At 44.6% G+C, this 27,367-nt stretch overlaps 7 protein-coding genes across 7 annotated transcripts; 4 read left to right on the top strand and 3 right to left on the bottom strand.

Moving 5' to 3' along the window:
* Positions 1 to 7,737: 7,737 nt before the first annotated feature.
* DFL_006579 (uncharacterized protein) lies at positions 7,738 to 8,433 on the top strand (the record flags this gene model as incomplete). The annotated part of the gene is made up of 1 exon (XM_067636030.1): positions 7,738 to 8,433. One exon carries the CDS (start codon positions 7,738 to 7,740, stop codon positions 8,431 to 8,433), a length of 696 nt encoding a protein of 231 aa, XP_067487689.1.
* A 2,602-nt stretch (positions 8,434 to 11,035) lies between these two features.
* Positions 11,036 to 13,323, top strand: DFL_006578 (uncharacterized protein; the record flags this gene model as incomplete). Its single annotated transcript, XM_067636029.1, has 8 exons — positions 11,036 to 11,410; positions 11,488 to 11,557; positions 11,653 to 11,936; positions 12,003 to 12,010; positions 12,088 to 12,622; positions 12,678 to 12,855; positions 12,912 to 13,055; positions 13,124 to 13,323. 8 exons carry the CDS (start codon positions 11,036 to 11,038, stop codon positions 13,321 to 13,323), a joined length of 1,794 nt encoding a protein of 597 aa, XP_067487688.1.
* Positions 13,324 to 13,574: 251 nt separating this feature from the next.
* DFL_006577 (uncharacterized protein) lies at positions 13,575 to 14,357 on the bottom strand (the record flags this gene model as incomplete). Its single annotated transcript, XM_067636028.1, has 1 exon — positions 13,575 to 14,357. The coding sequence occupies one exon, from the start codon at positions 14,355 to 14,357 to the stop codon at positions 13,575 to 13,577; it is 783 nt and encodes a 260-aa protein (XP_067487687.1).
* Positions 14,358 to 16,935: 2,578 nt separating this feature from the next.
* On the bottom strand, positions 16,936 to 17,441 carry DFL_006576 (uncharacterized protein; the record flags this gene model as incomplete). Its single annotated transcript, XM_067636027.1, has 3 exons — positions 16,936 to 17,048; positions 17,122 to 17,140; positions 17,265 to 17,441. The coding sequence occupies 3 exons, from the start codon at positions 17,439 to 17,441 to the stop codon at positions 16,936 to 16,938; spliced, it is 309 nt and encodes a 102-aa protein (XP_067487686.1).
* A 2,208-nt stretch (positions 17,442 to 19,649) lies between these two features.
* DFL_006575 (uncharacterized protein) lies at positions 19,650 to 22,356 on the top strand (the record flags this gene model as incomplete). The annotated part of the gene is made up of 12 exons (XM_067636026.1): positions 19,650 to 19,697; positions 19,945 to 19,988; positions 20,238 to 20,275; positions 20,533 to 20,615; positions 20,839 to 20,864; positions 20,981 to 21,053; positions 21,126 to 21,178; positions 21,237 to 21,293; positions 21,365 to 21,505; positions 21,566 to 21,902; positions 21,966 to 22,048; positions 22,119 to 22,356. The coding sequence occupies 12 exons, from the start codon at positions 19,650 to 19,652 to the stop codon at positions 22,354 to 22,356; spliced, it is 1,221 nt and encodes a 406-aa protein (XP_067487685.1).
* Positions 22,357 to 23,554: 1,198 nt separating this feature from the next.
* On the top strand, positions 23,555 to 24,848 carry DFL_006574 (uncharacterized protein; the record flags this gene model as incomplete). The annotated part of the gene is made up of 2 exons (XM_067636025.1): positions 23,555 to 24,198; positions 24,275 to 24,848. 2 exons carry the CDS (start codon positions 23,555 to 23,557, stop codon positions 24,846 to 24,848), a joined length of 1,218 nt encoding a protein of 405 aa, XP_067487684.1.
* A 573-nt stretch (positions 24,849 to 25,421) lies between these two features.
* DFL_006573 (uncharacterized protein) lies at positions 25,422 to 26,373 on the bottom strand (the record flags this gene model as incomplete). The annotated part of the gene is made up of 4 exons (XM_067636024.1): positions 25,422 to 25,541; positions 25,647 to 25,883; positions 25,963 to 26,185; positions 26,330 to 26,373. The coding sequence occupies 4 exons, from the start codon at positions 26,371 to 26,373 to the stop codon at positions 25,422 to 25,424; spliced, it is 624 nt and encodes a 207-aa protein (XP_067487683.1).
* Between the last annotated feature and the right edge of the window lie 994 nt (positions 26,374 to 27,367).

Genomic DNA, 27,367 nt, shown 5'->3' with positions numbered 1-27,367 from the left:
TGTTATTTTTTTGTAGTTGGAATTTATAGTCTTTCTCTCAGTTCAAAGTCTCCAAGTCTGGCCCGACTTAATGTCGCCAATGGCAAATAGAACAAAGAATTTCGGTCCTGCACCGCAAATTGAACCTCAATTTTTAAGGTTGAGTATTTGGCCACTAGCACTGCACGTATATACATATGTATATATAGACTTAATTAAGTCTGCACATTTGGCTATCGATTGCGATCTTTCGTCAACGTTTGTATTGGTAAACCTTCACACGATTTCGTTAAATTCATGCGCAAAGCTGCAAGTTATCTCCACACACACACCATCTACCCATCTACATACCTTCCTACTCGGACGCAAGAATGTATTATTCCACCTCAAAATTTCGAGATCGTGAACGGAACAATCAAGTCGTGCGCATATACAGACGTGCGAATTACATCAACACAACCAAGAACTAGATAATGCTTCGTCCAATAATTACCACGCTCATATTGGAAATTCAATCGGAAATCCTCGGCCACGTCCACCCTCCCAGACCAAATCTCAATCAGTCAAACCTGCAAACTCTGGCAGACCATTACAAACCATGTCAAAGACAAAGATACGCTACAGTTTCTGACGAGGTCGGCCTACACCGGCTCCTGAAATATGACACTCCGTGGACCAAAAGCTTTTCATGCACCTTCCAAGATGGGGTAAAAACATCTTATTTGTCCGTCAGACGTTGAAATGGACGCCGAATATCTCATTTCTTAGCAACCGATAGTGCCCAAATTTAAGTTAGGAGCTTTTATACCAATCAGCCTCCGAGGGCGATGGTAAATCAGAATCAGACGTGGAAGATTGGCAAAATATTCTGATCAGTCTGGAGATTTCGGTGCCAAATTTCTCTTCCGGTAGAATATATGAAGTTGTCGCATTTATTGTTGCAAAGACTACAGTGAAAGAGCCCGTTCAATATATTGTAAAGAAGATTCAAAGAGCATGAAAATATGGGATATAGATACTAGTGTCGAGCATGAATTGATATTTTTCTCGATCTAGGATAGGGATGCAAATCCAGAGGGTCCCAAGGATGGTCATATTGATATCAACTTAGTGCTGGGGTGTACTATTCCATTGGTGTCTGGGAAGGATAGGTCTTGGGCGGAATACGCCAGATCCCCAACCGACCTTCCTGTCGTTTCGCGATCGGCAAATGTTTTATAATATTACTGTCAGAGTGTCCTGAATTTGATTTTGCGGACGATTCTCTCATATTCCCCGCTCAAGGCTTCCGTTCCTTCTTAAATTAAATTTATTAACTTATTGAACTGATCGTAAATTAGTCTAAAATTTAACTAAATATTATATGCTCAAAACTCATTACCCTCGTTATGTCTAGAGTTCGGTATTTACATAAACCTTGCCCCCAAAGTAAAAAAATAAAGTCATTATCACCAAAAACCCTTAATAAGTGCCTATATCCGGCCAATGTCCCTCTGTGTCTAGATGTGTCAATTAATTAGTTTGTCCGACCGGATCCCCGCCCTGATAAATGGCATCTTGGGTAGAGAATACCGTCAAGCAGTTGTCCCTGAAAAATCTTCAGGGCGGTCGGCCAAAATTCAAAGCATCCAAGTTCGGGAGTATATTATTCTTCAGAGTTCAATGCGATGGCCGCTTCGTGGTATTTCGTATTATAGAACAATACTACACTGAAATGCTACAAGTGTAGGCGTAGTGTAGATGTCTGTTGACAACCTTAGTCGTACAAGCTACTAGAGCATGAACAGTATTCGCCATAGCATGTTGGGCAGACTGAATCATCTCTGTAGTCGCTCTTCCAAATAGACTTTTTGAGAGAAGACTTGGATGATCGGCGAGTCCTTGGTGTTCGACCCGCGCGAGATGGAGATGAGGATCGAAAGAGGGATATGAATTTCGAGATTGATGACATAGTAACGGTATGAAAGTTGATAGATTAGGATTTCAACTATTTTGGTATTGAATACTCGAGTTGGTGTATCGAAAATTAAAACTAAGGTATTACTATATTCAAATAGTTTGTTGTAGGGAAGCGCCAGCGCTTTTCTGTAGGCCAGCTACTTGGATAAATTTAAAGGTTGAGAGTGCTTTGATGGTGATTACAAATTAAGTGGGATCTCCCATGATTCTTATACAATTCTTCCATGTCTTACCAATATAAATATGATGCTCAATCCCCTAACATTCGCTAATCGATCTTCCCGGGGTATCGGATGTGTCATCAATGCATTAACATTGATTCTTATCGCGGGAAACCTGAAATAGAGAATACAAGAAAGGTCGCATTCCAAACGTCTAGTCTAGCTTTGGAGAGTTACCCTAATAGGGAACTCAGGCGTTCGCATAGTCCTCCTTTGGCGACCGGAATTCTCAACCTTCTAGAATGTCTGTGGTATTTGGGGTATTTGTATGTGGGTAACCAACATTATTCCCAAACAGGCAGTCGGTCGGGGTCTCGAAGTCGAATAGTCTCAATGTCACACAGTTTTCATGTTGTGTTCTCAGCTCAGCTCAGACTAACTCCAGATAAATTGTGGTTCAAATTTGAGACGTCCGTTAGAATTATTCCTTTGAGAGAAAGCTTCGAGAAGGTTTCGGTGTAAGACAAGAAATCTTTCTGGGCACACTACGAGCCTCTTTTAGTAGTTAGGCGCTGGTGGGACACTACATTTGAAGGGTTCGATTTACCTTCTTACGCGCAAATTGGTGAAGGATAATTGTAGGTACAGTACAACACTGTTAGTCTAACATTTTTATGTTAAGGTCCCTCCCTAGACCATGAAAATGACTGTAAAGTTCATGTGAATGATATCCTAGTTCTTAACGCCTTTGACCTGGTAGCTGGCTTCGAGACTACCTTTGACCACATTATATATTTTGTATGTCAAAAGTGCTGGTAACAATCTAGTGGACTTTATAGCTCCGATTTCCGCAATCCCCATATACTCCATCAGCCTCCATAAACTCCACAAATTATGTTCCACCGGACACTCCCCATACCCTCACTAAATGGACCCTCCTTATTTAACTATCCCGTAATCTCATTGCAAAATGCAGAATAACGTTGCTGATATGTCAGGCTTTTATCTTTCTTCGAAACACCCATTGATTTCAATAAAGACGTCCGCTCATTAGTTTTTTGGCCATTCGTGGTTCTGTGAGGCTCCAATTTTGTTTGAAGAAGTTTATTTCGTGGATTAAATGGATTTAATTGTCTACCGTTTGGCCCACTTGGCTAATTCGGTTTACGCGCGCCCTTAGATCTATCTCGAAGCGGACTCATGGCTGCGTCTACCTCGCTTTTGAGGAAACCCCCTATTATTCCCCCATATGGGATCATACCCGGACGTGGTCGGACCAGTGGCCGATAAGCCGATAGGTTTAGCTGAATATGATTTTGGGTGCCCGGGTTCTGCTGGGCAAGATTCTGCTGTCAGCTTGGTTGGTTGGCCGGGGCTAGGATCAGCTGGGCCTTGACATTCTCCAGTTCTTCTTTTAGTTGATTAAACTGCTCTCGGCTGGCCTACGCACCATCATTGCTGCTTTTATTAATCACACCTGCATTGGTGGCCATTCCATTTCCTAAAGGTCTTGTGACATCAGCAACAGGAGCCATAAACTTGACTTTTGTGGCATGAATAGTTTTTAAGAGATCTCATGCATAGTCTACCGCAGTTAATGTAGCATATAGCTGCCATATGTCATTCTTACGATCATTTAAGTAATTGCAAATACTATGGATTACTATGTAAGGGAAATTATTCATCAATCTTGCAGCCTCTATTTTGAAATAAGAGGAACTTTATTGATTTCGGAGTTTGTCACAATACATAACAGGCGATAAGTTGCTTGATTTGTCGTTTGAGGAACTCTAGACGTTGCTCGAAGTCACGAGCTCTCATCAGAAGATGAGGTGAGAGCCACATTAGTTGTGGCAATAAGGCTATAATAGACCCTTAACATATTATCATCTCGTCGGGGACGAGTTATTACCTTTATCGAATTATATTGAAAGCAGTCCCCTCTACTTTGATGATGGTAATTGGATGGAAATAATTTGTCTTTCTTTTATCTTGGAAATTAATGGTTTTTTAGGGTCTGCTAATTTAATGCCTCTAAGATTGCATTTTCAATATACTCATCCATTTTTCTATCCCCACAGTCTTGGTCTGATATAAGCCGCTTGACCGCAATTAAAAGTATCTTGGGAGGTTTGTTGAGGCATGATTCAACAATAAACTTTCCATCGGTCTTCCATTTTCCCCTATCGTATTGAATAACACCACCGACACTTAAAAGCTATTAGCACCAAAAGAATTCGAAGCCAATTCCTTACGACCACAGAGCTAAGCCCACCATGGCTCCCCTCTCGCGCACCAACCACAAACATCCCCAAGCCGAATATCTTTTCCGCGTTATTTCCTGTGGTTTAGGGACTCCACCACCAACTCCAACCAACAACCTAAATCTAATATTTGGAAACGCACCAAGCATGTTGGTCACCATATTCACAGCATCATTGGTTCCATAAACTCCTAGTCCAATCAAGATAATGACAACATTGCGCACTCCCATTCGGCTGAAAAGATAATTGTTATCACCATTGCCTTTAGGGTCGAGGTCTTCATATTGTTCGTTAAGGAAGGGCTTTGCTATATTTAATTCCGATTTGAGAATGGCAGCCCAGCCGACTGTGAAGTCTGTGTAGTCTAGTTTTCTGATTAATGTGAAGAGTTATGAATTGGGGGTTTAATGTACTCTTTGATTGGTAGGCTAGTGTCTGGCATCGAGACTATTTAATTTAGGAGAGAGAAAATACCTTTTTTCATGAGGAATTTTGCAGTAATTAAGCTTAATGAGCAACTTTTAAAATTAAAGTTTGTAGTTGCACTTGGTCTCGGATCAGTTGTCCTGCTCTATTGTGAGTCGATGATTGCTTTCTTGAGGTGTTTACGATAGTAGTGTCTGAGTGTATATATATATATATAAAGACCTGTCAATTTAGTGTGTCGGGCACGAAACAAGAAAGGCCTCACTATTTAAATATTCAACAGGGTCGCTGTAGTTCTCGATATAAGGGTTCTCATCAACTATATCGTATAAAGAAATTGGAACCTGGGGACCAGCACACGCAACCGGGCGCCTTCGCGAAATCGAGGAGTATCTGGAATGACAAACCCCGTTAATTGCGCCAACATGGCAGAATATTTCTGGTCTCGCTGGAGCCAACCTCCACGGAGCATTTACACACTTCGTGTAGAGACAAGCCATCATTTTTTTGTGCGATTTCGATGGTCGTATCTTGCAGTACCTAGGTATATACCTTAAAATCCGGTCTTTTATAGCTAGATTTGGCCAACCATTGCTAGCCATTCATACACCCTTGTCTCGTGCCCAGACCCTCGAATTTGCCCATGCATGCAGTATCACGCCGGCCTTGCGTTTGCATAATGATGCATATACAAAATTGTGCAGCAGTAGAATGCCCAATCGACAACCCCAACATTCACCGAAATTTGTATTGTTGCGTCTAGCTTGAAAATGGGTTGAAAGTGTATCACTGTTGCATTAATTGTTGAATATGAATTGTATTCGCCTTCTTCAAGCTTCAATTCGTAGAGCAACGTTGTAGCCTTAAGCCTTCTACCGACTCAGCCCGCACCTAGTAACTAGGTTGATACGATAAGTATACGCAAAGGAAGCGAATATGGAATCGTAGCTATCATGCCGTACCATGAATCGACCACCATCAACACAAAAGATTGGCTGCAACTTTCCGTTGCCAAAGTTGCCATAGCGCCGGGACTCCGTCGGAATACCAGTCTGCATAAAGTCCAACTAGGCTCGAAGTTTTTAGTTTCTACGGCAACTTGGACAGAGTCCTAGCAAATTTATAGGATCTATGGGATGGAAGACGACAATTATCGGAGCCGAATGCATGCAATGTGGTAAAGCCACAGTTCTCGGGTTTAGTAACTTTGAGTTCTTACCATAACAAGTCAGATATCCGTTTACGAGATCAAGCTTTGCGCCTAGTACGTATCCATAGAACCAAATATTAGTTGCGTGGAACCGTCCCATGGCATCTCTATGAGTTTGAGCGTGGGAAATTTTAAAAGACTTAGTATATATGTAAATTTTCTCATATTCTTCAGATCATTCAAGAGGGCTAGGAATTAATCGCTACTTGATAAATCTCCCCGACACTCTTTGATGAAACAAAGAAAAAGAGAGATTTGAAAGAAATCCGTCAATTCCGATAGAGTGTATGGACCATTGGACGTTTCAGTTTAAAACTTGTGGTAGATCGACTGCTTCGACGTTAGTTGTTCATAACGGTCCCCGAGAGTGCCTTAGCTTCAATAGAACCAATTTATGAAGACAAATCGTGGCCGAGTGTGTCTTCCCGCAACCAGTTACAAGAATCATGGATACCGTACGGGTTTTTGGCAGGTTTCCAGGCCAGCTCAGAGGGCCTAAGTAGATTTATAACCCTATTTTAGTTGGACTAAGCCGCTCAAGTCACCTACAAGAGACTTGAAGTCAGCTCCTAAGTTTGCGAAATTCCCCTACGGTAACTTCTGTGAAGCCCGGTTACAATTTAGAGATGACGTGAAGTTGGGTATATGCATAAATAACACATTAAAATCGAATGATCTTCGGGTGGGCTGCGCAGGAGACAACGAATTGATACAACCGTCCAAGATGCTATACAACGACGGGCCTTTTCGAACGTCTCAATACTGGCGCCCAAGCGCTCTTAGTGAGCGATATTTTGGTATCTAGAAGTTGATACGCACCTTCACACAAGACTTGGCCGATCGGTTTGCTAGATCTAGATCTATCGGGAACATCCCTGTGAGTTTTGGTCAGGTCTCAAACTGGGGTGCGGTGCCGAACGAATAGTTGTAATAATATCACAGCTGACCATTGACAACTGAGGCTCGCCGCCACAGGCTATCGTTTGATCTCGGGGCTATCGTTACACGAGAATCGACTCTTATCTGGTGAAGTGATGATCATTGTCCAGTACTTCCAACACAACACAAAAGGAGAGTATTAACTTTTACTCTTATGTTGTGTGTTGCGAAAATATTGCAACACGGACAACGCAATTTCTGGTCTCGTCTGGATTCCGAGGCCAGTCTGTGTTAACAACGTCTCAGTGGTCTGGAGTGTTGGAGCTTGGACAGGACAGAGGCGTTTGAGGAACGAAAACAAAAACTACAAGATAGAAGGAAAATCTTGAAAAAGAAAAAAGAAAAAAAAAAACTAAAACTAAAACTGCACAAACATTAGAAAAGCCTAGGACAATTTGTGATGTTACTCTCGCTGTTTTTCAGGTAATTAATCTTATTTCTTCCCATTGGTTGAAGTATGAAAGACTACTTTTCCGCCAAATTTCGGGCCTGCATTCGAAGCCCAAAGGCAATGCACGGATAACCACGGATGCACCCCGGCTGCCGAGTTTTCAGTTAGCTAAGCGATAACCTCGCCTAAGCTGTGCACGTTTCTTTGACATCTGACCCCGATGTCGGCTTGATCAATTGATATGACCATCCGGATCTGATAAGCGTCATCGACCTCCTCGTCGCAGATACATTTCCATCAACTTGTTTGCGCGGTTGACTTCAGCTACTTTGACCTCAAGGCCGGCTGTCCTCAAGCTTCATTAAGATCCCGAGTCGGTAGCTCCCCATCAACATTCCGCGCGCCAATATGGCTTCCGAAGACGCTGTTCGCACCCGAATCCTCAACCACATGAACAAGGACCATGTCTACGACTCAAAACTATATTTAATTCATCGCCTCTCCTATCCCAAAACTCTTTTGCTACCATCAAATTCTGCAAACGTCCGACTCTCTGACATCCAAACCACCCATCTAACGATCACTATCGACGATGTCTCCAAGGAAATCCCGTTCGACCCACCTATGGCCTCCCTCTCCGATTCACGTGTCCGTCTGGTCGGGATGACAAAGCAGGCAGAAGCAGCGTTAGGAGTGGACCGTGATATGATTTCTATTAAACCTGTTTATCTCCCACCACGCGGCGTCAGAGAATGGACCCTCTTGTTCACCATGCTATCATGCTTTTATCTCCTCTTCAACCCTTCTACATTACAACCTAATGGACTTCTCTACTCAACTATTCTCCGGGATTACCCATGGATTGCGGATGCAATGTATAAACAAGTCTGGTGGGGGTATTGGGTATTGGTCACTTTCCACGTCGGAGAGACTTTGTGGTTCTGCTTTGGGGTCCTGGCCAAATTCTGGGAAGTCCCTGGGGTTGATGCTGGGACGGCAGCGCTATGGACTATTGATGTGGCTATTCATGGGTTTTACGCATTGAATAAGTGGAAGAGGATGGTCAAGAGACAGGTCAAGAAGAATGGGAAGAAGGACCATTGATTACCTCGATAATGGCACTCGAAGCGAGCTCTAGATTTATATTGCATTGGTTTAGCTAGCTGAATCTTACATCCTCAAACTCATTTTAATTTGCCCTTTTCCACTAATCCTAGCCATTTATTGCTCAACACATTTATCCCTTTGACCTTTGTTGTGCTGCTTCTTTCAGAAATTTCAATATTCCCACGAAAAAGCCAGATAAGCCCCGCTGGAGTCCTGGGTAAGTTCCGACCTGGGTTTTTCGAAGTATTTAAGTCATTGAAGCGACGACGGCCGGGTGTCATGGGACATAGGCTGTGTGGCATATGTATTTCCAATACAACCGGGTTTCTATTTGGAATAGAGGGATTGATGTCCTTCGAATCCTGCAGCTACGGGCCCGCGGCCTAATTTCGACGATATTGGTCCGTATCATACGTCAAAACACTCAAGGACCCCTCAACATATCTGACTAATCTAACGACGGTCTCGACTACGAAAACGCCTTGGATTATCCCGACAGAACTTTTTTCCGCGGGGGAGGAGCTGGAAGGCATGATAATGACCGGATAAATCGAAAGAGTGGTGGTACACAGTAAATGAACATTCCATTATGGCCAGAATTTGGGGAGCGAACCCCACGCAGGATAGTACGATTTCAGTGGGGGCGTTGGGGGGAAAGGTTGGCCCATCCTCTCCGTACGTTCGGGTTCAACCATAGCAGCGGTAGACCTGCAGGTGGCTTATTAATATATTAAGTTTCTGGCCCCTGTTGATGTACATACTGCACAGTAGACCGCGCTTTTAGCGCGGGATATATCGATATTTAGCACTAAGCTTAGGTCCAATTCCGGCGATGGATTCAGTCGATCGATATAGCATCGATTTAGCAATCAGGGCTAAATACTAGCTTCTCGATATATTAGCGATTGCGTTCTCAAGGTTAACGACGTCGTAGCTAACTAGCTGGCAATCAAATTCCCGGGGTGTATAAACCATATATTGTGGATCGACTTAGCTTCGTATACCGTATTTCAGCCGCTGGACGAAATGTCCATATTTCGTGAGGTCGACCTGAACAATTGAAATAATGCCTATTCTATATTGATCTAGAAGTATGCTTCGAATCCAACAAAGGCGTCTGAGGACCCTGCAGATTGGTATCTCGGATCCCATCCGAGCACGCGACCAACTTTCAAAAAAAACAACTTCCCTACAATTTGCAGCTGCCCATGCATACGTAAGTTCCGAGTTTGCCTAAAAATCCAGGCTCATCGACATACATGAAGTAGTTATGCGCATCCAGCGTGGGGCTAGAAGTTAGTTGGTTTTCGGCACGGCAGCGGCCACCACCAACACTAACTACCTGCTCCGTCGAAACTCAAACATAAAACTTGGATATCATGATTTCCTCCCCGTATATTTCGCAATATCCCCAGATTGTGGCATGATTGAAAGGTTTCTCAGAAAGCTCGTCATCCCTAGTTTGCCGAATATTTGATAATGGAAATCTCTATTCTTCCTTCAAACGCCGTTTCAACAAACCAAGTCTAATATTCTCCAGAATTCTCCAGCACCAGACCAGTTCTACAATTTCGAAACCCCCATGCGTGCGGTTCCCATCGTATGCGGGAGCTAGGATGCTAGCGAGGCTCCAAAGGCTCCAATGACAGGGGCCCCATGCACTAAATCTGTGGCGCTTGCTTGGCACCCAAACCATCCAACCTTATCTAGCCTAGCTGACGTGATTTCATCATTGGAAGACGACATCGAACATTGGAACGCTTCAAGTTTCATTTTTTCTGATTCCCAACTGGCTCGTAAGATGCACGGTACAGGATCAGACGAGCTGAAGGGCTTGTTCCCAAACTGTGGGGACTGGAAATTAAACGCTAACATTAATGCTAGAAAAAAATTTTAAAAAGAAAATTTTTTGGTCCATGCCCCATATGATGGGACCCGCAGACGAGCTTAACCATGCTGTGCACTGTGATACAGACATTTCTTTGCAGATTTAACAAATTTAAGATCTGGAACGTCACATGTGGGGGTGCAAACCGTTCTCTGAGATAACCGATCACCTTCTCTTTGGAACTATAGACCAGCCCCTCTATTCCATGGGAGATGCCTGCTTTACCTGAACCGTTGACACCCTCAAAGCCAATTAGAATACACGTGAGACCAGAAGGATGGGAACCCTCTTAGCTAACAACTCAGCATAACAATGAGTGCAAATAAGAGGAATTGATAGGCACAACCCAGCCGCTTGGAACCTGCACACTCGGTCACTTTCCCTTGCGAATGTTTTCCTTGTTTTTCTAAGACCTGTGTGTGCAAATTTGGGCAAGCCGGCTGAGAGGCAGATGATTTGATGTTCGGGTTCCCTTTCGCAGAAAACCTAGCACGCCATTTTTTTGAGACTCTAAGTGTGGAGACCATGATTCTCCTGAAGCTTTTCGAATTTTGCTGTCCGCTGTCGTATATTTGAAAGGATGGGTCGCACCAAAAAACTGCGATCCACTGATAACTTTATTTCGTCCATATGGAATGTTTCTGTAAACTAGCTCTGGACGACATTTTTACAGCAGAGTTAGCCTCTATTGGCTAGTGTGTCTTCCCAACTATGGCGCAAAGGCGTTCAACATCAGAGGATAACAAAGACCCGACATTCACCGCCCTGACACCAACCGAGTCACCCGTCGGGACCTTTCGAAGTAATATCGAAATAACTGAATTAACGGCGAGATCGAAACGGGATCTTGAAGCTGCTAGAGAACGTATTCTACGACGACAGGCTCTCGTTCGACAGGATGCGCCACAGCTACCGTATTTAACTTTCTTCAGGAGGGGACTGAGTGATGAAGAATTGGATAGGGTTGCCACACAACCCTCGGTTTTTGATGATCCGGCGACTGCGAAGTTTTTTGAGCCGCATCCGCGATGGGAGAATTTACATCGGTTTGATCCCGAGGCCCGATGGACTTGGAGGGAAGAATTGGTGCGTCCTTTCCTATTATTTTATAAATACAAAAGATATAATCAGTATATTTGTGGCTAACATATCTTTGGGTGAAGCCATTGATTAGTAGACTTGACTGGAAAATTATGGCCTGGGCGTGCATCGCCTTCTTTGGCTTAGATTTAGGTAGATTAACGACATTGGATATTCAAATTACTTTTCATCTGGATTAGCTATTGTATCGTCAGTATCTCTAACATTCTGGCGGTTTACTAAAATAGGACGTGGCAACCTCGCTCAAGCGAATACGGATAACTTCCTACCGGATCTAAACCTAACAACAAATGACTATAACTTGGGGAATACCGTTTTCCAATTATCATTTCTAAGCGCTGAACTACCGTCCCAGATAATAAGTAAACGGGTTGGAGTTGACCGATGGCTTCCGTTCTTAATGTGCTCTTGGGCCATCGTGTCCGGGTCCCAGTTCTTTCTGGCTGGGAGGACTTCGTTTCTGATTTGCAGATGCCTGCTTGGGCTTCTACAAGGAGGATTTATACCTGAGGTTTGTATTGTAGTTGATGTACTATTTTCAAGAGACCTATTTGTTAACATTGATTCCTGGATTTAGGTTGTCTTGTAAGTTTTCCCAAATTAGCGGCTCATTTGCCGGGGATCGCATCGCGGCAACAGAAACTAATTATAATTACCTCCAGATTCTTAACCTACTTCTACAAAAATACCGAGCTCCCATTCCGCCTTGCAATATTCTGGTGCACCCGGCGCTTCACAGACATTGTCGCCCCAATCATTGCTTTCGGAATCCTACGTCTACGCGGAAAAAGCGGCCACGAGGGCTGGCGCTGGCTATTTCTCGCCGAAGGTGCAATAATGTTCTCCATCGGCATCTTCTCAGCCTTTTTCATGCCAGCCTCCCCAACCCAAACTAAATCCTGGTACCGTCCTAACGGCTGGTTCAACGAACGCGAAGAAACCATCATGGTCAACAGAATCATTCGAGACGACCCATCGAAAGGCGATATGCACAATCGACAAGGACTTACGTTAAAGTTGTTGTGGAAGTCGCTTTGTGATTTTGATATCTGGCCGATTTATGTATTTGGGATGTTGTGGGAGTTGCCATCGGGTCCGCCGGATCAGTACCTGACGTTGAATTTAAGGAATTTGGGGTTTAGTACTTTTGATTCCAATTTATTGTCGATTCCGTCGCAGTTCTTCGGGGCTATTACGGTATGTGAAAAAACTAGTTATGTGATCGCTCGAGTTTTGCTAATTCATCGTGTAGATGCTTATCTTTACGTGGCTTTCTGTTTCGTGGAACCAGAGAGCGTCGTTTGGGATCATAACGCAGCTTTGGTATTTACCGAACTTAATCGCGTTGGCTTTGTTAAAGCGACAGTCAGCGCATCACTATAATTGGTCCACTTTCGCGATTTTAACAGTTTTGCTATCGTATCCTTCTCGTAAGTATTCCCGTTTAAAAGAGTACTAAGAACGCCGGCTAACACAGCTACTATAGCTCATGCGATGCACGTTGGATGGGCCAATCGAAACTCTAATTCCGTTCGTACCAGAGCCGTCTCAGCTGCTCTTTACAACATGATGGTACAGCTTGCCCGTGTGGTATACTCCAACATCTACCGCGAAGACGACAAACCAGAATGTAAGTTATTACCTCTTTCGGTAGTTAATTTTATAACTAGCCTAAGCTAACGATTATTGTTATTATAGACCGACGAGGAAATAAACAATTAATTGCAATATGTTGCATGAATATCGTCGTCTACTGTATTGCTAAATGTTATTACCTCTGGAGAAATCGGTCGCGAGATAAAGTATGGGATTCTATGAGTATGAATGAAAAGATTCATTATTTGGAGACCACGACGGACTCAGGGAATAAGAGGAGGGATTTTCGGTTCGCGCATTGAAAGATCTAGACTAGTTAAGGGTTTCGGCGCGCGGCGTTTAAACGTTTGGAGAATTATAATATCCTTTTTTTTCATTACCAAGGGCAGGCGTTTAAGAATTTTATTTGATGTTTGTGGTTCAGTTGGGTGGATCGAATCTAGGCTTTCGTTTCTATGAATGGTAGAGATACAGAAATATTAATACTATTATCACTTCTCAACGATTTGGCTTGCATTCAGGCCTGGGCAGGAACATAGTCAATTTGAAATTATCATTTATTAACCCATATCCTATCCTTATCCACATACATCCCATGAAGTGGATCAAAACTAAGATCAAAAACCTTCGAAACCTCATGCACATTCCTTATTACAACAATTCCCATCCGGTCATACATCCCCAACCTAAGCCTCATCTCATGTTTCCCTGGTATCTTCAACGCATCAAACTTCAAAACATGTCTTCCAAGAACGTTAATAAACCCCTTCACCGAAATATCTAAATCCACTTCACCGCGTATAATATCGCTCCCCACCTCTACATCTCCCTCATCTGCTTTTACAAAACTAAACCAATCCTGTCGATATATCTGCCGATCTTTATGACCACCGTATTCATAACCTAGCTGGTTCCACATAACACATATACCCATTCTCCATTCTTTTTCTTTGATGTCATGTTCATACCGCCATCCTTGGAAATGGAAGAGTTGTTCTTTGAGTATTTTGCTATTTGTGAGATCGATTGTAGCCTCTTGACGATCTTGATCAGTTTGTAAACCCTCTGTTTCGTTTCTGATAAAGATTATTTTTGAAATTTGACCGGTGAAGATATCGATAGTGCATTCGAGACCGATGTCGCGGAAGAGGTTGTGCATTTGAGGGCAAAGGCTTGTTTGTGGGTTCATGTGGAGATAGCGGTAAGATTTTGTGGGTTGGGAAAGGAAAATGGAGGACCAGAGGTTGCAGACTTGAGAGGCGGTTAGGTGGTCTTGCCAGGGGAGGAATGAAAAGATGTGGATAAGAAGTTCAGTGGGGAAGGCGGTTATAGACATTGTGGGAGGAGCGGATATGTAGAGCGGATTTGTGTTGAAATTGCCGGAATTTGGAAATAGCGAATTTGGGATGGTTTGGAACTTGCGGGTTCGATGGGTTCATGGAATGGGCTCTCCCTGCTGGTATAGATTGGGTAACAGATATTATATAATACACCGGCTAGCAGCGATTTTGAATTTAACGGAAAGAGAGGCTCGAAACTTCGTAGAAGTGCGTTGTAGATGCTACGTATATGGTTGTCTTGCGTAGTGAGCCTCGTCAGTTCGAGGATCCAGGGGTATGCTCGCTAAGCGTCTTACGTCAGAGATATTACTGTGGTAGTTGGCTAAGGGGTGTCGACGACCGGTGGCCCAAATAGCAGTTCTCCCAGTTGACTCAGAAATTTAATACTTGTAATCGTGAGTCTCTGCATGTCCATAATTTCCCAGAGCTGCCACATGAAGTAGAGATACAAACGAAAGTTCAATTACCAGTTGCAGCCTGGTTAAGTCTTGATATTACCATTTCAACACCACCGAAAATTTCCTTCTCAGACTCCAGTACTTCCCTTCGCACCTTTGTTATGCTTTATATCATCTAATCCCAAAAGCACACAGCTGGTCCCTTGATTCGTCGGCGCCCACCCAGCGGCATCGTAGACTATTTGATTCCAGAACGACGTCCAATGCCATGGTTTCACCACTTTTCCACAAATCTCTCCGTCATCTATATCCTGCACATTGACAAAATATCTCTCGAAAGCAAATATCCCCATCCAATGTTTTCTCGGATTTCGATAAGTCCAGTTCCTTAAATGCTCTCTTTGGAGGTATATCGGTTTTATAGCTTCAGGGATGTGGACTATATCCTTACCCTTGCAAACATCCCAACATTTTGGACAACCTTGTGTTATTAACGTCGATGCCTTTGCGGCATTAGAGATACAGTTTGTTAACATATCCTTGATTGTGAAACTTTTGGCCGGAAATTCGATAGAGCCTAATTGGTGGCTACACCCTGCTGGGTAGAACCAAATATTGCACTCTGGTTCATCGTTGGATGATAAATAGCGATTATCGATCCAAACAGGATCATCGAGGAACGGGGCATCTGTAAATGTTATTGCACCTGGAATACCAGAAATTAAACAAAATTCCAATGGATTCGTATCTAAGAAAAATAGATTATCGGGATACTGATCCGATTCCCTGTGACTAACTGAAGTCACAGGGATGACTGTTATAGTCATAGAATCTGATTCTCGCATGACTTTTTTAGATTCGGGTTCAGAATGGATTATAAAGTAATAGTCTCGAAGAAGTTTGTGGATTAAACAACGTTCGTCGGGGTATGTCATCGTATAACGGAGTTTTGATTGTGTATAGCGACGTGAGAATGTGGTAGGGTCGCTGATTAGATTGTACCAGACTGGTAGGACGCTTTCGCAGGATACGTGGTCCAGATATGAGAGGTAGGAGAGGATCATGATGTGGAGTTCGACGGGGAGGGAACGGACTCCCGTGGGTGCTGGGTGCGGCATTGAGGGAGTGTGTTGTGTGATTAGTATTGATACTGGATACCTGGATGCTTCGGAATCAATTGGAACTGCGTTTATCAACTTCAATTTGTGTCGGTCGGTGGGGTATAAGAGGGTTAACGTCTGAATAGACCTTTATCTTTATATTGGGAATAATTTCATGCCCGAGGCTTGCGATTTGAGTAATTTGTTGAGGCGGAATTAACAGGCGGACGTTTTCCATGATGATCCCTGGGCTGGGCTGGGCTGAGCTGAGCGGGCTGAAGTTATAGTGCCTGGTCTCAACGAAGCTAAGGATCTTAGCACACATGCGCCACCGTAGCACTAACTAGCACAGACTTCGGGGTTATAACCCCTCGTTTGAGGGCATAACTAAAACTCTTGTGAACGATGAATTCAGATGCTAGCTATAAGCCTACTTAAGCTAGAATTATAAGAGGTATACTACATACATAAAGGTATATAAGGTTTCTTGAGAAGACTCGTACCACATAAGTCGGGCTAGTGGCCAGGGTAGAGACCTGAAATTAAGTAAATACCATAGCCAGCTGTCTCCAGGACTAACTCTTAAAACTATAACGCTCGGTTTCCTTCTCTTTTCCCTTCCCTGCATAATGATGCCGAAGTCCCTACACTGTTTCCCAAATTCCTCATACCTAGACTTCTCCCAATCCCCAGAACCCCTCTCCAGATCCGGAACCGAGTCAGCAGCCGCCGCGCGAAGTTCTTGGAATCGCGCATATTCCATCCTATAATTATATCTCGCTTTAAATCCATTTGCACAATTGGTACAAATAAACTCAAAGCATTACTTATAAATTTCGAGTATCTGGTCGAGAACGCTTCCTATCATTTGATATCCCCGCTCGTTCAATAGCGATATACGCTTCTTAGAACAGATCCCATCAAACTCCAGAAAATACAAAGGTTTCGGCTGGCCTAACGATGATCCACCGTTTAAAGTCGCAATGGCATTGAAGAGCAACGAAAAGTAATTGAATTTATAGAATTCCGGTCTTTTCTGACGGGTTGGGAAGATAGAGCGTGATAGTCATAAAATCCTAGGTGTTTTGTGGGGGATACTTTGATTTGGCGTTCTTGAGCGAGAGGACAACGGCGATAAACGGCCGTGCATTCTTGGAAATGAAAGTGACGTCTATGGATTTTCTGGAGCCTTCCATATTGAGTATTGTTAGCAATGACGAAAAATTTAAACAAAGTCGCTCATGATTGGAAAATGTACACACCCGCCAAAGGATGGCCGTTCTAAAGCAGCTGGATAAACATTTTGATAATACACCGAGGGAGCACGATGTTTCTTGAGAAGGTCGCGCCAAGCCCGGCAAACCTGGAATCAACCAGTCTTTGGCTGGATTGTCGGCCCACGGACGGTGCTCAGTCGATTCGAATTCATCGACTTATATTCAGTTATGTCGTGGCTTCTAATCTTCTTGAAATTGTTGTTGAAACAAAATCGACGAAACTTTGGAGGGGTATTATTGATGAACCGTCTGCAGTTTGGATCCTTTTGCAGTGGCGTATCCAGCCCCTCTGTTTCATTCCGCATTTGTGTTGAACGCCGCCATGAACATTGGCAGACCGCCTGGAAATCTCAACTCGATATCCTGCGAATAGCAATCGCGATAGCTTCTATGAGGCAGACACACACGGTTCGGCGAGTACTATCTGTGATGATACCACGTAAAATTCCTGAGCTTCGTTGATTTGATGAGAGACTTTGGCTCGATTTCCGGGCTCGGAAGCCGATTGGGGCCAATGAGAAGGGATCTTCGCTGTTAGCTGCATGGACGCTGATATATCGATTCATATGAATTTATAAGATTCATTCGATGGCAACGTCCGTCGAGCAAGGGCGGAGGAATCGGTAGTTAAGAGAGTTGATTCAAGGAGGAGGGCGGGAAACCCTCTATCATAAAGTACTAAGAAGTATGTAAAGTACATCGGGAATTACGTAAAGACGTTGGTAGACGTTGGTAAACGTCAGGTATCAGGCTTGGCCGTTTGACAGTTGGCGGACGAGGCGACACCGAAATTGATATGCTGCCTAGCCAGAATCGAACAGGCAGGTCGACCTCCAGCGGGAAGCGAACAAAAGACCGCAGAGCTACAGAGCTTCCAAGTTCGCGAAGTAGGTAGTTCCTTGAGTTCATGGAACTTTCGAAGGTACGGAGATAGCTCCCGTACTCCCATCCAATTATTTTCCGGGGTGTGCGGGTGGTGGGCTCTTTTTCTAGGCAAGGGCTCATTCCTCTCTGGATGTATGCGGGCTAAAATATGCAGTTGGATTCACAGTCTTCAGCGCATGCCATACGTACCAGCTAGTTTGATGTCGACAATAACATTGTCTCGTGATTTTGTATGATTTGTAGCCAGGTACCAGTGTTGAAGGGATTTGGCCTGAGAAAGGTATGATATTGGTAATCATTAAACCGGCTCATAACTGAAGGGATTAAAACTTTATCTTGCTTTTTATCATGTAAGAACAGAGGAAAACGCTCAGAAGCGGATATCCTTCCCGACCAAGAACAGCACTTCGACCTTGCAGGGCCTCGAAATCCAAGCGCAATTAATCATTCTCTGGGCTGGCTAAGGACAACACCCTTCCCCTCCGATTCTAGTTTCCATTGCCTTCCCGCTAATTAGTTGGCTTTTGGCTCTTGGGAGCAGCCGATGAGACTTTTCCAATCGATATTGGCGTCTTATCTGAAGGGTGAGCCATTCCGTATGCGGGGAAAATTCTTCCATGCAATGGTCTGATTCAATTGCAATATTCTTGCCTCCCAGTTCAGGCCAGGCTCGAAAACAGTCTCATTCTCGAGTGCTCTCGTAACTCTAGATATCCTCGGTGAGGGAGCATCTACAGAGAGAGGAAGCGGGAAAAATCACTCCGATCGGTAGGGTCGGTCATTGGATACTGGACCAATACGTGTGCTGATAACCACTGTTTGTTTGTGCCCGGGGGAGTACGTTATCCCACACATACATACCTCACTCAGGCAGGCACAGTAACCCTTCCATTCGTCTCACTACTCGGGGTTTTCCGTTGATGAGAGCAGAACCTGGTCTGTTTGAACCAACAGGTCCTAAGGATACTAGCTTAGCTAGCTGGCCGTGCAGTGACGAGAGGACTGTCTTTTATACTTATATACATACCTAGTAGCTAGTGTACTTAATTACTTCCATATCGTCGGAGCCACTGGGCACTAGTTAACTAGCAAGAGCAAGCCAGAACCTTAAATGTCCTTTTCTTCACTCGTCTCCTTTGTCCAGTTGCTCTCCGCTAACTATCGAACCATCCTCTTCCCATGTGTGCTCTTGTCCACGCTCAGGCCGTCCAGCTGTGTGAAAAGTCGTTTTTTCCTCAATATTTTGCAGTGTGTGCAGGTCCAGTGCAGGTCCAAGTGCAGGTCCGAGTACGAGTGAAGTCTCGTTAATTTCGGCTCCGACCTTCTTTTGGTCCCCCCCCTCCTTAACCAAACCATCGGGATCTTAGGCCTCGAAGTTGACGCCCAGTTTTCTTTTCCTATTTCGCCCCGCCTCTTGGTTACTAATTTTTGGAATCTGGTTTCGGTTTCCTTTCTGTGGTGACTCTTAAGGCCCTTTAAAACGGAAGGGCCAGCTCAACCAAATTGCCGGGTCGGCAACCACAACTCACATAACCATCCCAATCCCGAGACTTTGGTTCCCGCAAAATATCCTCCGCGCGCATTTTCTGGATTCTCAAGTTCAAGTCAGCTAGAGACTGTTGGCGAAGATGTCGAGTCCGGCTCCATCTATCTATCACGATGCAATTCTCGTCGATGTGAGTGTTATTCGATTCGGCTCCCGGTTCTGCTTCCTCCCTCTCTCTTCGATCACTCAATCTCTCACGACCCCTTCTCGCCTACTTCACTCACTCAGTGGTACCTGATAACGACCCATTCCGTCAGGGGAATCATTAAGAAACACCAATTTCCATCATCATTGAGCTCTCCAACGATATTATCTTTTAGCTATCTAGAACGGCTACTAATTTTTTTTCGTGTTTTTTTTTTGTTGGTGGCTTGTAGAGCGACGATACCGACTACGACCACTACTTCGATGAGGGCGGCATGTAAGGGAAAAAAAACCTCCTTCCAGGACAGACAACACTTGACATGGCCCGCTTGGGGAAAGGACAATGCCATTGTCTTATGGGGCACCTGGTAGATGGGTTCCAAACTCGCGGGACCTATATTGCCATTCTGCATTTGTGCCACACACCCGCCTAACGGTTTTTGCATGCAAGACCCTCTTCACGGGCCGGACCCGATTCTGTTGGACATGCGCTGATTGTTATTGCGTTTCCTACTTTGGTGTTTAGCACGAGTACTGCGGCTTCATTAGCGTCCCAGATCACAGGTAGGGGCTTTTATACATCCATTTATAGCCAATTGATTATATTATGTCGGCACGTATACTGCTGTCTTTTGCCTCCGTGATGATTGTGAAGGGATTCTATGACTAGGGACCCCCACATGCACGCTTGCCATGTCCTCACTGTATTCAATGGCCCCTCCATGCCTCAAATGTTTCAAATCTTGATCCAACTTTTTTTTTTTTCGTATGCGTTTCCAACTGACATGATCCTGGCATCTCGATTCGAATTGCTTTCACAGATTACAGATACGAAAATGGACGAAGATATCACGCCTATCATGGTCACTCAGGCTCAGGATCTTATTGGGCGCCAAATGATGAGGTATGATTTGTCCGGATGGTTGGGATTTTTATTTTTTTTTTGTTGTCGTTCGTTCAATTTTTTCAAAACGTTCCGTTTGGAATGTTTGGGGTTCTACCATGCACACACGCAAGCCGCCCGGCGTGACGTCGGGTTGCTCGGTTATCCTGGATGGGCGGTTTGCTATGCAATGCTTTAGTCTGATTTGATGCAGCGCTGGCTAACAAACGTGGCATTGGTACAGGCTCAACAGAACCAAGAAGAAATATTGTAGGTTTTGGATCCCAATCCTTCCTATTCGTTTTCGAGGTGTCACTGTAGACGACATGCATGCTTTAGCGAGGGAACCTCGTGATAGAGCTTTGACTAACTTGGTCAATATGCAGCCATTTGGTTTACACATTAAGGTTAAACGGGGATTTGTTTTTGGCCCCGGTTGAAATGGAGACCCCCCGGCAGGTACGTTGGGATTCAATGAGCCTCGTATGTGCATAATAAGCACCCCGTTAACTTAACGTCCGTCATGTGTAGAAGGTACTGGATCTGGGAACAGGGAATGGCAATTGGTGCATTGACATGGCACAGTGAGTTCTCGGATCTTTCTTGTTCAGGGGAAACCCTTTTAGGCTAACATCATACCAGCGCATTTCCCCAATCCGAAATCATTGGCAATGACCTGTCTCCAATCCAACCAACATAGTAAGTACTACAGTAACTGGCCCGGCACCAATTCGTTGAAAAACTGAGTTTGATCAATTGTTTTAATCCAGTGTGCCTCCCAACGTTCAATTTGAAATCGATAATTTCAATGATGAGTGGGTTCACCCCGCAAATCATTTTGACTTTATCCACGGCCGCGCACTTTATGGCAGTGTTACAAATTGGGATCAGTTATTGCGCAAAGTTCTCCAGTAAGACTCTTCTATCTTCGCTTCTTAAATGAAACCCCAACTAATGGAGGATGGCTTCAGTTCGCTAAAACCTGGTGCATGGTGGGAGTCTGTTGAAACTGTTGTTGAATTCCAATGTGATGACGGCAGTCTACCAGAAGATTCGGCTGTCAGATATTGGGTCAGCATAATGAGAATAGCTTGCGAACGGGCTGGAACTTCATTCGATGTTGCAGGCCGAGTCAAAGGTTGGTGCGAAGCAGCCGGATTCGAGGAGGTCACTCAAAAAGTTTACAAGTTACCGATCGGGCCTTGGCCAAAGGACAAATATGAGAAGGCGCTAGGAAGTTACAATCTAGCAAACATGCTCGGTGCTTGTGATGGCTTCAGTTTACATCTCTTGACTAATTTTTATGGAGCGAGTATAAATTTCTATGGTTTTTGATTATTTATGAGATGCTAATACCTTTGGCTGAAATAGATGTCTGTCGGGGAACTTGATGACTTGATGGATAGAGTCAAATCTGAGATGAAGAACAAGAAGTATCACTCCTACTTTAGAATGTAAGTTGATTTCTTGTCTAGTGATTTTGTCAGCTCCGTGTTTTTATAGCGGTTGCTAATGAAATGACAGGTACGTCTGCTATGCTCGAAAGCCCGAGGCTGCAGAGGAATCCCGTCCCTCTAGTAGAGGCTCGACGATCCGTCTTCCAGCCTATGATTTTTCTGGCGGTGAGACAGACTGTGCTTCGATTATCGAGGAACGTGAGGAAGAGGAGGAAGAATATGGCGACGATACTGAGACGGAAGAACATACGTCTCAACCGGCACAAAGCATATATCATGGACGCCGCAGGCATCGAGGGCACTAGTGTCGTTCGGAAAGATTGAACACCCTTGCTTTGCATCATACTAGCCTGCGGTCATATGTTTCTTGTTGGCGGCTTTTTCTTTCTACATATTTACCTTTCATTCGCTCCATCGGATACATTACATTGCATCTTTATCATCTTGTTCCCTTTCTTCTCTTTGTCCCCTCCCCATTTCCCTTCCTTTTAAATCTCGGTTTCTCAAGATCTCCTATGTTTCTAAAGATTTCCTTGTCTATACCACCACATGGTGCCCCTTTCCTTTGTTAAAAAAAAAAAAAAAAAAAAAATTTAGGCGGTTCTCAAAAGTAAAGGCAAGGCAATACAGTTCGATTTCATATACTTTCATGGCTTCTATTCTTCTCCTCTTCAAATCTTCTCATTTTCTTGTGCTCCATAGCTGCATAAAAGGCTTAATGCGGGCAACGCACGGCAATACCTTACTTACCCTAATCACTTATTACCGTTACACTGTTAAGCTGTGACGTAAGCTGGTGGACCTGCGTCGCCGTGTAATTAATTATAATCCAGTTAACAGTTATTCCGCGGCCAAAGTTCTCTACAACATCCTCCAAACTACTAAAATTAACCTCCAAATCTACACTAACCATTAGATAATACATTTTGAATCCCTGGCGCCAGCCAAAAGAAGTCAGACCACATCGACGCAAGGCCCACGGAATCATATCATACCATATCATGCCAGGATTCATTTAACGCTCATAGGGGCGAAATGTGTTGGAAGTCCGAGCGACTCTCTTCGCGAACAGAACGATTGAGGGGGATAAAAACAACCGGCCTCCGGACCTGAGCTCTCCTTCCTCTGTTCTCCACCATTAGTACACCTCAATCGACCGATTTCCATCACCAGAATTTGTTATCATGATCAAGAGCGAGCTTTGCTTGGTAGGTTCCTTCCTTTGGAGGCCTTTTCGAGGACTTGGGTGCTTCTTTCAGTGGCTTTTGCACTTTGGGACCGGCTGGCTGTTTGCATCGCTCCAAGGGAGTGTTGGGGCCAATCGCTAACCCGAGCCTTGCATCTAGCCGCGTAATCTAATCTGATCCGTCGATACATCTAAAGGTACGTTGCATAGTTTCGATTCAGACGTAAGCTTCGCGTCGAGCTCGAGCTTCAAAGATGAGATGGAAAGCTAGCTAATGGGACTAACTCGATTCAAGTGAACTTTTTTAACCTCATACGATGGCCGAAGAAGTCAAGCCCGTCGAACCTCCTGTTGCAGCTGCAACGGAGGTTGAGCCAACCAAGACCGAAAAGGTCGAGTCACCGACTCCTGAGCAGCCAGTCGAAACCGCTGCTGCTGCTCCAGCACCAGCTCCTAAGGTCGAGGAAACTGCTGCTGCGAACCCTACCGATGCTACTCCAACGGCTAAAGAAGTTAAGACTAAAGAAACTCCCGCCGAGGAAGCCGCTCTAGCTCTTCCTGAGCTTACTAATGCTCAATGGGGAACTATTTCTCCAAGCCTCGCTGCTATTTATCGACGCCTCCCCGAGATTCTTGATAAAAGCAAGCACAGCGAAGTCTATGGTGTCCAGCTCACCTACGTTGATGGTTCCACCGAACCAGCTTTTGGAACTCTTTTGATTCTTCAGAAGTTCCTTCGTGCTAACAGCGACAACATTGACAAGGCTGTTGATCAACTCTCTGCTACCTTGGCATGGAGGGCTGAGAAGAAACCGTTGGAGTCATTGGCTGCCGAACATGATCGTTCTGCCTATGAAGGGTTGGGATACATCCAGATTCTTCCTGAGACTGGTGAGGTCTTGACTTGGAACATCTATGGCGCTGTCACGGACTACAAGAAAACCTTTGCCAATCTTGATAGGTATGTTGTTGAAATATACTCCTTTGTTTTCGTCCTTTTTGCGAAACGGGTTTAACATGTGAGTTTGTATGTATAGCTTCCTTAGCTGGCGTGTCGCCCTCATGGAGGCAGCTATCGCTAAACTTGACCTCCCGAATGCCACGAAGCCGATCCCGGACTTCAATAAGGGAGCCGATCCTTACCAAATCATCCAAGTCCACGATTACCTCAACGTTTTCATCCTTCGCATGGATCCGGACGCCAAGGCTGCCTCCAAGGCTACGATCGCTGTCTTCCGCGACTTCTACCCGGAGATGCTCAGTCGCAAGTTCTTCGTCAACGTTCCACTCCTCATGGGATGGTTGTACAAGGCCACGACTCTTGTCTTGCCCGAGGCCACCGTTAAGAAGTTTAGAGTACTTAGCTACGGAAAAGAATTGGCTGCCGAGTTGGGAGATGCTATCCCGGAGGCTTACGGTGGGAAGGGTGTTAAGGAAATTAAAGAGCTTGGGGATCCAGTCAAGTTGTCTGTTGCTCCGGTTGTAGAGGCTGAGATTAAGACCGACGCCCCTGCTCCAACTACCACCACTCAGGAAACTACCACCGCCGCTCCAACTACGACTGCTCCAGCTGCTCCTGCTCCGGCCATGGCTCCCGCTGCTGACGCTTAGACGAGCGCCATATGCAATTACATTCATGTTTCTCACTGCTTTCCTTTCCATTCACGACTGAACGACGGAGAACGGATACTTTTACTTTACCATGACTAATTAATACGACGAAGGTGCTATATGGCGCCTGATTGCTCACCAAAGACTTGATTAAATTTTACAAATAAATGAGGAATTCTAGTTGAAGGATAAAAACTTGTTTATATCTTTAAAAAAAAATCCAGCAAAGGTATCTAACAAATGATTAAAAGAAAATTGTTCTTGTAACGATGCTAGAGCAGCATGAAGAACTAAGAGCAGATGTAGAGGCGGCCGGAGGAGCACTCCAAATGGTTATTGGAGAGGTCCAGGCCTTACTTTGGATGGAGGAAAATCACACAAACACGAAGAGACAGGTCCCGAATAGGGCACCACATCTTAACAGCTACAACTCATGCGCGTATATTTGTTGTAATACTAGAATGACGTGCCCGAAGAGACTCACACTTCAAGGAATTCAAAGTCTGCTTCTAGTCCCTTAAAATACGTGAAAATGTATTTGGTCCCAACAAGTTGGGTTCCCTGCATACTCGTTTACGAACGTTCCTTCTCGGGTTCAGGTTTAGATTCAAGAGTCGCGGCACACAATGGGGTATACGTCGTCTTAGTGCTGTTCTTGGCAGTGACAGTCTTAACGTCCTGCCCACTTTTAGGCTAAACATCATTAAAAAAAGATTAGAAAGAATTCATTAGATTAAGGGAGGTCAGGGTTGAGAAGGATAGGTTTTTCCTCCCAAATTGTGTGTTTTGTTTACGTACTGCGTAGCCAACTTTGCTGATCCTCATTGTCATTGTTTGGAGCTTCAGCTTGCAAGTGCCGCAGCCCACCTGTTTGCCCACGGTGGCCGTCTTTCCGGGGACAGTAACGGTTGGGGCAATGGTCGTCGTTACGGTGACCCACATCTTGGTGGTGCAGCCTGAAGGGCGGCACATGGGAGCATCAATCGTCTTTGCTCCGTTTGCAGTAACCCACTTGACTTTACGGCCGGGTGGGAGCTAAAAAGATGATTTATATTGTCGGCAATTGAAAATTCAACTGGAGATATACACCATTCTAGATCAAATCAAGACATACCTTGCCAATCGTTGTCGTCACCTGCTCGGTCACCAATTGGCAGTCTCCACAATCAACATGTATAGGCTTTGGGACAGTTTCGGTATACGTCGTCATGACTGGGGCGATGGTCGTCGTATGGGTGACCGTGTACGCCGTAAAGCAGAGGGCGTCTCCGACGGCAACCATATTGGTGACCCATTCCTGTGGGGGAGATACGGGAACAGCGATCGCAAGGGCAGCGCTAGGAAATCAAGGAGAGAGAATATTAACAATTTTACTTTCTTTTGTATATTTTGAATTCTCTGCAAAGTTTTTGTTTCACGCAAACGATAATTCAAGCATCAATTGGGTGTCTAAGGATTCAATTTCAAGGGACCTGGCTTACTTAGCGAAGCTCAAAAGGGCAGTAGTTTCCCAAAGGAACTTCATGGTGCCAATTGTAATAGAAAAAGGAAGTATATGGTAAATGATAGTTTATATTGAAAGGATCGATGGGCGGCGTTCAGGTCCGTAGATGGCAAAAGAAAGTATAAAGCGAAAGGCTGTGTGGAGAACGAGGGAATGAAAAATCGGTGGGGACGATGGATAGGAAAGCAGGATTGACGTTTTTTATAGAAACCCGGCGGCCAAATTTATATCCCAATACACTATGCGCCGATATCCCATATATCGGCATCCCATATCTTGATACTCAATCTGCGGAGTTTTCCAAGTTCTGTTATGAACCACTGGACTAGTCCCCCGTCGATCTGTGTTGGCGATGGCCGTAAATGGAAATGAGTTCGGCTATGAGGGCTTGATTCTTTCTTGGCGGCTAAATTTCTCCTTCTGCGTCGACCAGTTCGAGGACTGTTAACCTGGTCACCCAGATGGGTACGTCAAAGCTAGCTGGGCACAGGCGTCAACTTTCTTTTCTTGACCATAGACGCTTCGGCCGTGTGAGACAGGCTCCTTCACGACGAATCGCACCTTTTTAATACCTCCATATTCAATAACGATCTTCATACCCCATTCCGTACGTTACACTCAGATCGGTTACTAATTAACGTAGGCATGCCAAAGGGAAGGCGCAAGTCAAAATGGGAGCAAAAAAGCTTCAAAAGTCAATCCAAAGCGACGAGTTTGGAGGACTAGTGATCACAAGTCGTCGACACTGCGCAGAACCGCGAAGCGTGACTTTCTACGACGAGCAGGCTTTGAGCTACGAAAACATCCGTTGAATGGAAGCTCCGTCAAAGGCACGTTCATTTCAAGGGAAACAAAAAAAGGACTAAGGGGTTGGTCGAAGAAGCAGCGCTGGTGCGGTTGTGCATTCTGAAGAAGGACATGCTTGTAGTTCTGGATGTAGCCAAGGTTAGGAAGATCGATCGATGCAACTGAATAGATGGGTGTTTGTCTGCTTGGTGGTTGTGGTGGCTGTGGT

This window comes from Arthrobotrys flagrans (genome assembly GCF_004000055.1).
Source record: "Arthrobotrys flagrans strain CBS H-5679 chromosome Unknown unitig_8, whole genome shotgun sequence".
NCBI lineage: Eukaryota > Fungi > Ascomycota > Orbiliomycetes > Orbiliales > Orbiliaceae > Arthrobotrys > Arthrobotrys flagrans.
Note: the sequence above shows the minus strand (reverse complement) of the source record. Positions and strands in the feature narration are given on the sequence as shown.